General features: G+C 43.9%; 1 protein-coding gene across 1 annotated transcript in view; it reads left to right on the forward strand.

Moving 5' to 3' along the window:
• Positions 1-1630: 1630 nt before the first annotated feature.
• The window catches only part of Usp44 (ubiquitin specific peptidase 44), a 27460-nt gene continuing 12954 nt past the window's right edge, over positions 1631-16136 (forward strand). Inside the window, exons 1-3 of the mRNA XM_028783019.1 lie at positions 1631-1718; positions 13022-13095; positions 14317-15814. Coding sequence (XP_028638852.1) covers positions 14396-15814 — 1419 coding nt within the window. The 5' untranslated portion in view covers positions 1631-1718; positions 13022-13095; positions 14317-14395. The remainder of the gene's footprint in view (positions 1719-13021; positions 13096-14316; positions 15815-16136) is intronic.

Raw genomic sequence — 16136 nt, forward strand, 5'->3', positions numbered from 1 at the left:
TTTTGAGACAATTTTTGTTGTGTTCTGCAGTACTGGAGATCAAACCCAGGGCTCTCTCTCTCCCTTAGAGAGCCCTAGTTCCCTCAAGATGGTTCTCGCTGGTTGACACGCTCGATGAAGGCACTTGCCCCACCAAGTGTGGCGACCCGAATTCCATCCGTGGAACCCACATAGTGGGAGGAGAGTGTGAGGGCTCAGGGAAAATGTCTGGCAAAGAGACTCTTACAAGTAGCTCTCTGACCACACGCATACTGCGCCACTGGGGCGCCCCTCCCCCCACGGATGCACACAAAATAAATATTACCTTTGTGTGTGAGGGAAAAATGCTGTGTGTGGGGGGGTGTGAATTGAATTACTGTGTGCTTTGCAGACTCATTTCTTGAAGTCTTTCATTTTTATTTACGTAACTATTTCCCGTGTTTGTAATCTTCATATATGCGGTATTTTTTTCAAATAGGAATCATTTGCATTTCTATTGTTATTTTGTTACCAACCTAAGAACTCCCAAGGGGTTATTAAATTAACATCTATAGTAGATGTTAATTTGCCATTTTCCTTTGGTTAGACATTTTATCCATTCAAATATTTGTGTGTTCATTTTCCCCTCTCACCCCACACTAGTGAAACTCCCTGGAGTATATTTGTTGGTTTAAAAAAACGAACAATTTTAGTTTGTCCTAAGTAGTGCCAGATTTAGCAATCCACTGATATTAACTTCGTGCGTTTATCTGGCTGCTTTGGAGACAGCGTCTTCATTTTTAGTGTCCCACGGGTTAGCTGAGGCAGAAATGGCTTTAGGCAACCATTTGTTGTTGTTGTTTTTATTTTGTTTTAAAGAGCTTTACTATTTAAGTGTAAGGATGTTTTGCTTGAATGTATGTGTGTGCCCGTTCCCAAGGGAAAGCAGAAAGTGCGTCAGCTCTTCTGGAACTCGAATTAAAAGAGCGTTGTAAGCGGCCTTGTCGGTGCTGGGAATCGAACCTGGGTTCTCTAGAAAAGCAGCCTACGTTCTTTACCAGTTATAGCTCCAAATGATTGACAAGATTTTTTTTTTTTTTGACCGTGTAGGCCCGACTTCCTAATGCAGTTTCCTCTCGTTTGTTCTCTCCATTTCTTTCGCACATAAACTTCACCGTCTTACACTGATCATTTTGAGTTTCCTTACGCCAAGCTGAGGAGTATTTTCGTGTTAAATCATTCCCCGCTGCAGCTCTGTGCCTGTGAGGGAAGCGTCTACAGCTGAGAATTTGAGCAGATTTTTTTAACATAAGGAATTGGCCCCGGTCGCTGCCTGATGGATGGATGATTCGAAGATGTGTGAGTAGCAGAAAACCGGGGCGCTCTGTGTGAGCACACACGGGTGGAATATTTAGCATCTCTCAAGTATGTGGTTAATAGTGGACTTCTCCTTCCCGGCCTCGAAGGCCGCGGCAAGTGGAAAGCCCGCCCTGAAAGGAAGTTTTTGTCGTCCACACAGAGCCATGTGCCCGTGGGACGCGGGATGACAGAGCCATGTGCCCGTGGGACGCGGGATGGCCTTCGTACCAGCTCCGTTCACGCTGGACAGCCAAGGGGCGTGGCCTCTCGCGTGGGCGTGGCCAGGGCGTGGCCTCGTCTCTCTGCTGACGTAGCCCGAGACCCTGGCGCCCAGATGCGACCGAACTAGGGGGCCCCGGGGCGCGCTGTGAGCGCTAAGATGGCTGCTCGGGCTCGTGCCGGTGAGTGGAGGGGGGCGCGCGGCTGCGGCGGTTGGCTGAGCGAGGCTCCCCCTGTAGGAGCGGACGTCCGACGGGAGCCGGGGGGGCGGGAGGCACCTGACGGAGTTTTCCCGCCCGCAGGCAGCCGGGGGGTCCTGCGAGAGGAGAGGGGGCTGTGGACGGACGGAGGGAGCGAGCCAAGGGGCGCGCGGTGGAGAGGCGCCGGCGCCGGCGAACTTAGAATTGGCGCCTCTGGGAAGTCTCGGTGCGTCTTGCGGTCCTGCAGCCCGGAGTCCGCTGGCCACCTCCCGGGTACCGGAGATGCTTCAGGTGGACCGGAGCGCGGCCGGAGAAGGGCGCGGGGCGGATGCGGGCCGGGCGCTGCGGGTGCGAGCACCGGGGACATCCCCAGCACATCCCGCCGCCGGCTCTCTGATCGCCGGGAGGTGACATTAGCCTTCCCTGCGTCGGTCTGGTCGTAGTACCGCCAGGCACCTGCTGCCACCCGCCGATCCTCGGTGGTGGTGTCCGAGTTTGGAATACCAGCTTTCTAAAACCATCCCCGCTGTCTTGGAGGAGCAAGAACGTTGTAGAGGTGATTGGAAAGAGTAGGTCACTGTGAGGCGAGGAAACGGCTGCTCAAAGTTAGACAGGACTGGTCCCTCCGCCGCCTTAAGAAAAAAGGGAAAGAGAGTCATTGTTTCAAGTGGAATATTAAGCTGATGTAAATTCTACCGGGAGCTGGATAATTTCCTTCAGGATAACATTAGGAACTTGGAAAGTTCACTTCTTCAAGCTTCCTCACCCTTTTAAATCTTAATTTATAACGTTTAGCAAACAACCGAGCTGTGAAATTAGCATGGAAATACGATCTTCAGTCCCTAAGCTAGAATTCTTTTTTTTTTTTTTTTAATCTATTGGGAGTTGCTTGTGGGACCAGAGTAGGGATGGTTAACACTTTGAGCCGGCAACTTCAGTGTAAGGTTTCTTGAAAACTGGTGTTTGGTGTAAACAAAAGAAAAATAATTGACTGTGTGTTTGTAATCATATTCATATTCAAACAGGAGTTAAGTTCATCTTTGATTTCATAATCTTAATGAGATTCAATACCTATTTGCTCTAAAAGAGATGAAACGATATTTATTTTTTTTGAAATGCATAATGTTTTCTCTTTATTTTATCATCTTGGATAATTTGAGAGAGATTTTAAACATTTAACAAATTTAGGTTTTCTCTTCCGGATTCAGGTTCCTGTAGTTGTTTTGTTTGTTGTTATTTTGAGATAGAGTAAGTAGCCTTGGCAGGCCTGGAACTCAGATTCATTGGCACTCCCAGACTTATATATACAGTGTGTTAGATTTTTCAGTCTAGCATTTTATACTATCCCCAACTAAATTTGATCTGTTATTGAACACATAGTTCAGTGGGTACAGTACAGAAAGTTTGAATGTTTTCGTTACTTTGTATATCACTCCTGATTTCTTTTTCGTTCTTTTATCTCCCACCCTCTCTGTCTCCCCCCACCCCCACACTTTTCTCTCTCTCTCTCTCTCTATCTCTCCTTTTTTGTGAAAGGGTTTCTTTGTGTAGCCCTGGCTGTCCTGAATCTCCACCAGGCTGGTCTCGAACTCAAGAAATCCACCTACTTCTGCCTCCTTAGTGCTGGGACTAAAGGCAAGGTGGACACAGTCTTGGTTTCTTACAAAATCTAGTCTGCTTGCTTTTTTGCTGTTGGTTGTTTGTTGTTGTTGTTTCTAATTTTAAAGGTTTAGAGAGATAATGAATCAGCATTAACATAATGTACAATAATAAGTGGTTTGGAGTATCTCTTAAATCAAGGGCTGGGGATCTAGTGTGGCTTTGCTGGGCACACTTGTAATTCTAGCAGCAGCAAAGTTGAGGCAGGGGCATCATGAGTTTAAAGTCACCTGAGTCACCAGTGAAATTCTGTCTTGAAAAAAAAAATTGTATCTGAACTACAGGTGAAATTCTATTTTTTTTTTAAATGTAGGCTCCTGATGGAACATACCTTTAATCCCAGCACTTGAGAGTCAGACGCAGTTGTATCTCTATGAATTTGAGAGGCCAGTCTAGTGGTCTACATAATGAATTCCAGGACAGCCAGGGCTACATAAAGGAACCTTGTTTCAAAAAAGGGAAAAAACAAACAAAAAACTATGGAGGATCTAAATACCCACACATAAAATTGCTCCTTTCCCTTTTATAGGTTTTTCCCTATAGTCAGCTTTTACCCTAAAGTGACTTTTTACTCTAAAGTCAGTTATGTATACTCTAACATATGCTTCCTCCATGGACTTCAATCTCATAGGGTATGATGGCATTTTTAATTATATATGATACTTGCTGATTGGTTTGTTTGAGGGCAGAATCTATCTATTTATTCATCTATCTATCCATCTATCTATTCTATTCATCTATCTATATCCATCCATCCATCCATCCATCCATCTATCTATCTATCTCTATATCCATCCATCTATCTATCTTTCTCTATATCCATCCATCTATCTATCTATCTATCTATCTATCTATCTATCTATCTATCTATCTCTATATCCATCCATCCATCCATCCATCCATCCATCTATCTATCTATCTATCTCTATATCCATCCATCCATCCATCCACCCATCCACCCACCTAGTACTCCTCTCACTGCACCAGATAACCTACTAACTCGAGGGAAAGCCCTTATTTCTGCTTGCTGACCTTAGTTTTTGAACAACAGAGAAAGGGAAGGGTACTATTTTGCCTTCTTGGTAGCAGAAAAGTGGTGGTTTGAGGTTTCTTTCACTTCCTTACGTTTAGACAGACCAAACATGGGCGCCAGATTCTAATGCGTCTGTCTGGTGAGGAAGATGGGAGAAGAGCCTGCAGTATGGGCTCAGACTAATCAAGATAGGAAATGAGTCGTGTGTCCAATTTGTTCTGCGTAATGGGGAGCAGTTTTGCCATGAGGCCAAATTAAATTAGTGACATGGGAACCAGAAAATAGGACAATTGTACAAATACTGGCTTAAATAGCCATTGAAAAGTGCAACTCTTGACGGCACTTTCAGACACTAAAAACATAAGAATTCATTCTTTTTGTTTTTAAAGATTTATTTATTTACTTTATGTATGTGAGTACACTGTCACTGTCTTCAGACACATGGGAGGAGGGCATCAGATCCCATTACAGATGGCTGTGAGCCACCATGTGGTTGCTGGGAATTGAACTCAGGACTTCGGAAGAGCAGTCAGTGCTCTTAACCACTGAGCTATCTCTCCAGCCCCAAGAATTCACTTTTGCCAATCACAGGGGAGAAAAAATATTTTTTTTTTGATCTAAGGTTGTATTTGTCAGATCACATCATGAAGGTACTAAAAAGACTAGAATACTAGTGTTTGTAAAAAGTATTTCATCTCAATTATTAGACCTATGGTTGAATGCCTGTGTTTTTCTGAACGTTTTCACTATTGTTAATGAAGTCTGCTCTAGGAAGTTGATGTATAAATATACTGGTGTGACACTGATAATATTACCCCCAATAATAAATTAATTACTTATAAGTAGGAATGGGAATAAGGGATTCAAGTAGCCAGGGGGCAGAGGTTTGCTTTATGTAAAAAACAAACCACAACAAAAAACCTTCAGCCAGTTATCAGGAAGGCCCAGGGAAAGACTATTGCCTAATGAGGAGGATCAGGGTAATTATGGCTTCTAGATTCCTATGGGAAGAAAGAATAACCAGGGCCTTTTGGAGGGAAGGGAAGGAAATACATCATGATTGACATAGAGGGGTGCGGAAGCACATCATAGGAATAATAGGAGCCCAGGGGGCCTTAGAGAGGCTATTGTGTTCATTTCAGTCAATAATTTGTCCCTTCAAAAATATTGAGCCCCTTTCTATCCACCAAACGCTATGCCTCAACCCCAGGCATTCTACAAACATCTCTTAAGAAGACAGACTTCCGCAGTAGTTGCATAAAGTAATTAGAAAACCCGAAAACTATTTACAAGTAGGTAGGGTTTTCCTAATTAACTATAAACTGTGGATGATGTTATTTTCATCATCCATATGCAAATGCTTGTAACTATGGCCGTTCATAATTCCTAAAACCTACCTGCCACTGAAAAGGCCATTTCCTCCTCATTTTCATTGAGAAAAATGAGAAGTCTACCCACTTGTAACCATCTTTAAAGGATTCGTTTAAGTTGTTACTTAGTAAAAAGAATCACAGGCCTGCAGTACCGCACAGCCAACTAGGATCCGGTATCATCCACAGGATGAAAGAGTAGACTGACCAAGTGGCAGAGTAAGAGGAGCAGTAGACTTCTGACCTTCACATGGGCTCTGACATGTGCCGTGGTAAGCGTGTTCACATGTGCTATGACATGCGTGTTCACATATGTGCATGTGAACACATACAAAAAAAAACCTTTTTACATTACTGTAAATTTACTTATAAAAATTACTTTTGTAGCCGGGTGGTGGCAGCACATGCCTTTAATCCCAGCACTTAGAAGGCAGAGACAGGCAGATCTTTGAGTTCAGGGCCAGCCTGGTCTACAGAGCAAGTTCTAGGACTGCTAGGGCTACACAGAGAATGCAAAACCCTCCAAAAAAAGAATGAAAATAAAATTACCTTTGTCCAAGAGAGAGTCAACATGCATCTGCTTTAACATCCTTGCCTGAGGGAGGACTCCACGCTTCTTTCTCTCATTGAGTCAGAGTGTCTCAGGCAGCCCAGGCTGTTCTCTGGATTTCTGCCTCAGTGTTGGGTGCTGGGAAGAGGTAGATGTAGATCACTGCTCTACGCCTGACTTTCAGGATTACTGTAACAATTTTACTCTGTTAAGTGTACAGTGCCTGTAGGATTTGTGGTGGCGCTATGGTTTTCTTATTTGCGTACTAGGGTTTGAACCCAGAGTCTTCTGTGTATTAGGCAAGCTCTTTATGTCTATGTTTGTCCCTATCTGTGTCTTTTTTAAAGTTGAAGATGTGTATGGTCATATAAAATTTGTGTGTCTGCCTCTTTAAAATGATAGTTCACATTCCGCTTATAAAGAGTTGGCAATTTGTATGTAAAACATTTTAGCAAACGATAATATGGGAAATAACCAACCTATGAGAGTAGAAAAGTGAACACTGTGTTGTAATTTGAATAATATGCCATGTTAAGGGCTTTTAGATTTAGTCTTTGGCCTTCCAAGACTTCAATTTTTATAATTATAAAAATTGTGTCTATAATACATATATAAAACATAAGTTTTATATATTTATTTGACAATATGCACTAAGGAGGAATTAATGCAGTGTAATTTAGGGTCTATTGACATTTTAATTCCAAAAGGTTAGTTCTTTTTAGAAATATACACTAGCTGTTTCCCTCATTCTGCTACTTTGTTGATTGTAATTTAGTTGCCTCTTATGTGTTCTGGCTTTCCTGAGTTTCATTTTAATGTCTTTCAAGGAATCTGAAAAATGGGCCAATAGTTGTACTAATTAGAAGATTTAGGTTGTGTTATTCATAGTATTGACCTTTACCCCCTGACCTGGTAGAAGCTTCCCAAGTTTGTAATCATATTTTACCACAACTTGCTTTCTTTCCAAGTGTCATAAAGAAATTAATGTAAGAAGTGGTCAGCTGAAAAGGTCATGTTGAAGATAACTAGAATAGTAAAATGGCTTTCGATTGATTTATTTTATTTTTGTGTATGAGAGGATTACCTGTATGTATGTACATGCACCATGTATATGGTGGCTGCCCATGGACGCCAGAGTGAGTCGTATTCCCTGTGACTGCAGTTATGGATGATGGTGAGTGCCATGTGGGTGTAGATATTGAATCTGGGTTCTCTACAAAAGTAACAAGTGCTCTTAACCACAGAGCCATCTCTCCAGCCCCCAGAAAAGTAGACTTTATAATGAAATACATTTTTTTATTTTGTAAAGGATGCATTTTTATTTGTGTGTTGCCTGCATGTATGTATATGTATTATGTATGTGTCTGGTACCCACAGAGGCCAGAAGAGAGCATTGGATCCTTGGGAAGTGGGGTTACAGCTGGTTCTGAGTTGTGGGTGCTGCAAACCAAACCCCGGGTCTTCTACAAAGAGCAGGAAGTGCTCTTGACTGCTGAGTCATCACCCTAGCCCTAGTGAAATAATAGGGTTTGTGTTGTTTATTTTTGAGACAGGGTTTCTCTGTGTATCCTTAGCTATCCTAGAACTACAAAGAGCAGGAAGTGCTCTTGACTGCTGAGCCATCACTCTAGCCCCAGTGAAATATTAGGGTTTGTTTTGTTTTGTTTTGTTTTGTTTTGAGGCAGGGTTTCTCTGTGTAGCCCTGGCTGTTCTGGAACTCACTCTGTAGACCAGGCTGGCCTCAAAAATCAGATATTCGCCTGCCTCTGCCTCCCAAGTGCTGGGACTAAAGGCGTGCGCCACCACTGCCCAGCTATATAATTAAAATTTTTAATTACATGTCCGTATATGTGTATATGAGTGCAAATGCGCCTGGAAGCTAGAAGCATTAGATCCTCAGGAACTGGAGTTACAGGCAGTTGTGAGCCACCTGACTTGGGTTCTGGGAACTAAACCCAGGTCTTCTGGAATAGCAGCAAGTGCCCTAACTACTGAGCCATCTGCCCACACTCCTGAAATAACTAAATTTTGGAGTAAGAAAATATAGCTACTATAATGGTTAGTTTCACTCTCCATTTGATTGGATTCAGAATAACCTAGGAGAGAGACACTCATGTACAGTGTGTCTTTGAAGGAATTCTCAGAGATACTTCATTGTAGAGGTAGTTCCCTTTCCTGCCTCAGCGCTCTCTGCTGTTTGCTTTCTGTTCACTGAGATGCTAGTCAAGGCTACGAGCCGTCCCCTTCCCACAGTGACTGTCTTTATTAAACTGTGAGCCAGGAGAAAACCCCTTCCTTCCTGAAACTGCTGTTACCACAGTCACAAGAAAAGCAATGTAGAAAGATGGTCCCCAGAGGCGGGGCCATTGCCACGACCACAGGCTTTGTAGTCCATTGGAAGTGCTTTTCCATTGGAAGTGGTTTGCTGATGGAGAGCGTTGAAAGAGTTTGGCCATGTAGGCTAGATAAACCCTAGATGCTGTATGTCAGAGTTTAATACCATTCTTGTGCAAGTGTGGAAAACTAGAAAGTCCACAGGTATGTAGACAGTAAAAGTTCTGGTTTTAGCTTATTGAGAAACTCCATGCTGATTTTTCTCGTAAGACCAGTTTACATTCTCTTCAGCAGTGGTTATCTGTTCCTCTTTCCCACAACGTCTGGGGTTTGTTGTTGTCTTTTTGTATGTTGATCTTTCTGTCTGTTCGTCTTCCTTTCCTCCCTTCTTTCTCCTTTCCTTTCTTTTCCTTCCCCTTTCCTTCCTCTCTTTTCTCTTTCTGTCTCTTTTTTAGAGACTCAGGGTCTCACTCTCTAGCCCTGGCTGCCCTGGAACTCACAGAGAGCCACGCGCCTCTGCCTCCTGAGTGCTGAGATCATTGGCGCGTGCCACCCCAAGCCTGACCTTTCTATTTCTTCTGAGAATTCTCTTCACAACCTCACTCTGTGTTTATTTTTAAATTGGATTATTTATTTCGTTTAGTTTTTTTAGTTCTTTGTATATTCTAGAGACAAGTCCTCTTTTAGACACATGGCGGGTGAAGATTTGTCTCTCTTAGCTGCTGAACCATCTCTACTTCTTTATGACTAGCACATTTTAAGAAATTAGCTTGAGTATAATGTTCAGACTACATGATTCTTACAAGACTTATTTATAAAATTTTGTTCCCGCGTGTATTTGTTACTCGTGATCCCTGTTCACTGGGGCATGAAGTTATCAAGTCAGTGCAGTGAACAAATTAAAAATTTATTGTCTTTAAACACTGGAAAAGAGCCTAAAGTTCTTTATAACATTTGTAAGTACACCTGTCTCTAAAGATGCATATGGTGGTTTTAAAAAGCCATTTAATAGCCCCTTAGGTCGTGTGTGGCATGTAAAAGTGTACAGGATGGTTGCACAGGTCATCTGAATCCCTCCAGGGCACATTTCCCTGAGAGCATCGTAAGTATTTAGCGCTGTTACATACACACTAGTAGTATTTCACTCGAATCTGGGAGCGATGTCCGCGTTTTTATCCTGTCATAGCTCTTTCAGATGCACATGCCAACGCCGTATATTTGATGCTCTGCAGCCAAGCAGAGTTAATGCCTCCTCTGAGCTGAGGCTCAGGCAGGAGAGAGGATTGGATTTGGGGCGGGGCAGAACTACCACCTTGGCCCTCCCTTCCTCCTTCTCTTGCCCTGGGTGTCCATGGCTTACTGCCCTCTTTCAGTAGTTGATAGTACAGACAGATTGCCTGCTCCAAAAACTCTCCTGATCCATGATTCCACCATCTGTTTCACCCATCTTTAGGTTTTAAAAAGATGCGACTCCTTTTAAAATGCAAAAGGTTAGATCTTGGTGTGGCTTTGTTGTTAGACAAGCCAAGTAGCGCTGACTGGCCTGGAGTGCACCATGTAGACCAGACTGGCTTCAAATTCAGAGATCTGCCTGTCTCATCTAGAATTAAAAGTGTACACCTCCATGCCCAACCTCTTCATAGCATTCTGACATCCACTAATCCCTGATTTGGCTAAAAAGAAGGAATTCTGAAAAGAAGTGGTCAGCATGAAGGAAATTATAACTTACAATATGTTAATTTTTTTTATTTATTCACTTTACCGATCTTAGCCCCCTCCCTTTTCTCCTCCCACTTCTACCCTCACACCCCCTGCCCCCACACTGTAACATCAAAGTCTAGCAGCAGGACTAGGTGCATCCTCTCCCACTGAGGCCAGACAGGCAGCCCAGTTAGGGGACAGGGACCCAAAGGCAAGCCAGAGAGTCAGAGACAGCTTCTACTCCAGTTATTAGGGCACCCACGTGAAGACCAGCCACACTTCTGCTGTCTATGTATAGGGGGCGTAGGTCTAGCCCCCTGCATGCTCTTTAGTTGGTGGTTCAGTCCCTGGGAGCCCCCACACGTCCAGTTTAGTTGACTCTGTAGGTATTTTCATGGTGTCCTTGCCCCCTCTAGCTCCTTCAGTGTTTCTCCTCACTCGCCAACAAGACTCCCAGAGCCCCACCTAATGTCTGGCTGTGGGTCTCTGCCTCTGTTTCCATCAGCTGCTGGGTAAAGCCTCTTAGATGACAGTTAGGCTTGGCTCCTGTCTGCAAGCATTATTATTTCTTGTTTGAATCTGCTAGACATGCACTCTCCTACGGAGCTACAATCCCAGCCAACAGTTTTTCTTCTAATTCTTGGTTGTTTTTGTTTGTTTGTTTGTTTGTTTGTTTTTAAGTTATCGTTGGCAATTAAGGTATACTGAAGGCTGTGTTATTGCTAGGAAGTGTTCTGTGTGTTGCAGATATAAATATGCCTGTAACCTCACTGATATTCCTTCCAGGGTTACTTTGAAATAAAACAACTCTGGTTTGTAGCTTTGTCAGGCAGTAAGTGGTAGATGCCCCGGGCAAGAGCAGGAGGGGAGGAAAGCCGGGGCCAAATTGGCAGTTGCTCACAGAGCGCTACATCAGGAGCTCCAAATGAGTTGTCTGGCCGTGTAATATAGTAAGTTCTGACTCCAAAGAATGCTTTTAAAAACCATTTTCCTGTGACATCTCTCCCATACTTTAATATGTCCGAGAAATGACCTCTGACTAAGTTTTCATTGAGTAGCATTGGCACTTGATATCACAGATACCATCGAAGTAAAAAATTTTAAAGTACCAATTGCAATGAAATAGGCAAATCTGCTTGTTACTCCTGGGAGAATAACAACCCAAATAAGGAAATGAATGTAGAATTCAGTAGTTTTTGAGATAAGGTCTCATAGTATGTAGCCCTGGCTACACTGGAACTCTGAGTAGGTCAGGCTGGCCTTAAGCCCACAGAGATCTTCCTGTCTCTGCCTCCCAAACACTGGGATTAAACGTGTGGGCCACCACATCCAGCCTAGAACTCTGCCTTTATGTATTAAACTATTGTCCGTAGCTGTGATCACCTGAGATGTCTATAGTTACCATCCTTGTTTTCAAGAATGTGAAATGTGTATGGATAAAAAGGCACAATCTTGCCAAAGTGGTTATCCAGCCATAACCCCATGATAAATCCATCACAGGCCTTTCCCCGTTGAATCTTTTCTTCTGAGTGTTGTATAAGGTATTAACTCATCCCAACCCTCTAAACTTTTATTTTTTTAAATCAATGAGCCTAGGGATGTAGTCCAGCCGTTAGAATGCCCACCTTTTGTGTACAAAGTCCCAGGATCGTCCAAAGCGCTCAGAAGGTGGAGGCAGGAGAATCAGAAACTTAAGATCACTTTCAGATTATAGTAAAACTGAGCTCAGCCTGTGAGACATGAAGCCCTGCCTCAAAACAATTTGTTGTTGTTGTTGTTTTCTATAGTGAGCTAGTTGTGCACTGGGATGCACCTGTAATCCGTCTCTTAGAAGGCTGTGGAGTCCAAAGAATTGAGAGTTCAAGGCCAACCTGAGCTTAATAGTGAGGTCCTGTCTCAGAAAACCAAAAGAAAGGAGAATTCTAAAGTAAGTTTTCTTGATGATAGCACTCTCTATCGGCCCTTCAAGGACTTAAATGAATAGTTATTGTCTGATCTTATTTTCCAGAGACCTAATTTGTAGCTATGTTTTCTCTGCATTTTAAAATTACATTTATTTATTTTGTGTATAGGCATGTGTATGTCATAGTCCTCACGGAGAGATCAAGAGGCCATGTGTGAGACTAGAGTCTGCCCTTCCACCTCATGGGTCCTTCGGGATGTAACTTCAGATTTGGTGGCAAACACCTTTACCCACTGAGCCATCTTGCCAGCCCTTCACTGTATTAAACCTTTAACACTGTATTACTTGTATGAGCGCCTTGCCTGTATGTATTAATCTGTACCATGTGCATGCCTGGTGCCCTTGGAGGCCAGAAGAGGGCGTTGGATCCCCGGATCCAGGTGACTGTGACACTGTGAGGGTACAGGGAATTGAACCAGGATCTTCTGGAAGAGCAGCCAAGTACTCTTGTCTGCATTTTTTATAATTCCATTGTTTGTTTGTGTGTGCTTCAGTACATGTGGAGGCCAGAGCACTGGCCCGTGGGTAGCAGGCCTTTGTCTCTGAAGCACTCTGTCTCTGCTCCCTTCTTCAAAACTGCTCCGCCGTGAAAGCCATGCTCTCCTAATTTTCAAGCCTCTTTGCCATCAGTTTGCTCTGTCACCTAGAGAACTGATTATCCATTCTCCTCCACAGAATTCTTTGCTGACTTCATATTACCCGTAGACAATTTGAGGAGTGATGCAGACCAAGAATCCTCCAAGACCCAGGTAAACAGGGGTGGTTGTAGAAAGGTAGGTAGGTGTGTGTGTGTGTGTGTGTGTGTGTGTGTGTGTGTGTACATCCCTTTGGCCCTGCTGATTCAACACAAAAAGGGGAGGGCCAGAATAAAGATCTTAAGTGTCGGGTCTAGGCTCTGGTTATTTTGAGTCTAGAGGCAAAATACTGCTGTGTGAAGTAAGCTTTGAATTTTTCAAAAAGATGTAATTTTATGTGTATGGGTATTTATGTGTATGGGTAAATGCCTGTGTACCATTTGTGTGCAGTGTCTGTGGAGACCAGAAGTGGGTGTTGGATCCTCTGGAACTCAAGTTACAGGTTGTTAGCTGCCATGTTGGTGCTGGGAACTGAACCCCAGGTCCTGTGGAAGAGCAGCCAGTTCTCTTAACAGCTGTGCCGTCCGTTTGGCCCCTGTGTGTGCAGTAAACTTTTGATAGCAGTGCGTGTAGAAGTAGGAACCCGTTTAGAAGCCTCATGGTAATAATCCAGGTGAGATGAGTAATCCTCTGAGTAATCTCTCTGATCTGGAGGGTAAATTCAAGAGTGATCCCAAGGGCTGGAGAGATGGCTCAGTAGTAAAGAGCCCAAGCTTGCAGGATCCGGCTTCAGTTGATGTAAACCACGTGACACCTTACAACTCTAGTTTCTGGGGAATCCAGCACCCTTTCCTGACCTCCAAGGGCCCAGGCATGCCCATGGTGCGTTTCCATGTGCCCATGCAAAGCCTCCATATACACAGACTAGAGATACAGTGATCTCGGGAGGTTTTCATCAACACATAAAAGGATGTAGGTATATATTAATCATCAGTGTCTTACTAGCAACTGTATGTAATAGGCTGTACCTATTTATAAGCCCAAATATATGCATATATATGGTCTTATATGTATGAGCATATATATGCCTATATGTAAACCTATGTTGTTACAGGCCTCCCAGTGTGACTCCAGTTTGTTTAAACTGCTCATACTGCTAACATACACAAGTATAAATGTGTGTGTGTGTGTGTGTGTGTGTGTGTGAGAGAGAGAGAGAGAGAGAGAGAGAACAGAAAAACCAAAAAATGGAGAGGGAGAACAGCCTCCAGTATTGTGTCAGAGAATGCAGAAATAAGATTGAGAGGCAGAAAATTTATAATATTAACCTTGGGAAATTAGAAATGAGGAATCTTCGCTTAGATCTTACGAAGACCTTGATCTTGTTCGTCTTAGTTTTCAGATGCTTCCAGTGTTGTGAAGAGAGGCCCGTCTGAATTATGTGTTTCTCAGACAGACTAGATACCTGCTAACCATGGATAGGTGCAAGCACGTTGAGCAGCTGCAGCTTGCTCAAGGCCATTCCATCCTGGACCCTCAGAAATGGTACTGTATGGTCTGCAACACAACCGAGTCGATCTGGGCTTGCCTCAGCTGTTCCCACGTGGCCTGTGGGCAGTATATCCAAAAGCACGCACTGAAGCACTTTGAAGAAAGCAGCCATCCCGTTGCATTCGAGGTGAACGACATGTACGTTTTCTGTTATCTCTGTAACGATTATGTCCTAAACGATAACGCCGCTGGAGACCTGAAGTCACTACGGACTACACTAAGTGCAATCAAAGGTAAAAATTACCCTTGTGTGGTTCAGAGTGACTCGGTTTTACATCCTGTGGATACACAGGACGATTCTTACTCCTTACACGACGGCACCCAATCTCTGCCTGGGAATGAAGATCCAATGTGCACTGCCCTCTGGCACAGGAGACGGGCGCTCATGGGGAAAACCTTTCGAACTTGGTTTGAGCAGTCACCGACTGGAAGAAAAAGGCAAGAGCAAACTCAGGAGAGGGCGGTAGCAAAAAGAGAAGCGAAGAGAAGGCAGCAGGAGATAGAGCAGATGAAAGCCGAGCTGGAAAGCACACCCCCGCGAAAGAGTTTACGCTTACAAGGCCTGTCTGAGGCAGCGACGATCGAAATCGTCCCAGTGCAGGTACCGCCACCACCTCCAGCATCCCCAGCAAAGGATAAAGCCGCGCTACCTACCTCCGAAGACGGAAAGCTTAAAAACATAAGTGACTCCTTAATCAAACGAAGGCCAGCAGTAACTCCTGGTGTAACCGGACTGAGAAATTTAGGAAACACTTGCTATATGAATTCTGTTCTTCAAGTGTTGAGTCATTTACTCATTTTTCGACAATGTTTTTTAAAGCTGGACCTGAACCAATGGCTAGCTGTGGCTGCCAGCGATAAGGCCCGATCCTATAAGCACTCAGCCGTCACGGATGCGGCGGCAGCACATCAGATGAACGAAGGGCCAGAGAAAGAGAAAGGCTTCCCGTGCTCCAGACTTTCGGGTTTATCATCAGGCCTAAGTGGAGGGGCCTCAAAAGGGCGGAACATGGAGCTTATTCAGCCGCGGGAGCCCAGCTCACCATACAGTTCTCTCTGCCATGAATTACATACCCTGTTCCAAGTCATGTGGTCTGGAGAGTGGGCCTTGGTCTCGCCGTTTGCTATGCTTCACTCAGTGTGGAAGCTGATCCCTGCTTTCCGTGGTTACGCCCAGCAAGATGCTCAGGAATTTCTTTGTGAACTTCTGGATAAGATACAACGTGAACTTGAGACAACCGGAACCAAGTTACCAGCCCTCATCCCCACATCCCAAAGAAGACTTATTGAGCAAGTTCTGAATGTTGTAAATAACATTTTTCACGGACAACTTCTTAGTCAGGTATGGATTTCTTGCCATATTTTTATCATCTTAGAGGCAATTCCTAAATTAAAGTCTACAACTAGGTATTCTGTATATATCCAACGTGTGGAAGTTGGTGGCATTTTTAGGTCAGAATAGATTCCTTTTACGAATGTGTGAAGAAGTCATCCATTAACTTACAGATCTCGCCGGGCGGTGGTGGCGCACGCCTTTAATCCCAGCACTTGGAAGGCAGAGGCAGGCGGATTTCTGAGTTCGAGAGTTCGAGGCTAGCCTGGTCTACAGAGTGAGTTCCAGGACAGCCAGGGCTACACAGAGAAACCCTGTCTCGAAAAAACCA

This window comes from Grammomys surdaster, unplaced genomic scaffold (genome assembly GCF_004785775.1).
Source record: "Grammomys surdaster isolate TR1022 unplaced genomic scaffold, NIH_TR_1.0 958, whole genome shotgun sequence".
In the NCBI taxonomy this organism is placed as follows: domain Eukaryota; kingdom Metazoa; phylum Chordata; class Mammalia; order Rodentia; family Muridae; genus Grammomys; species Grammomys surdaster.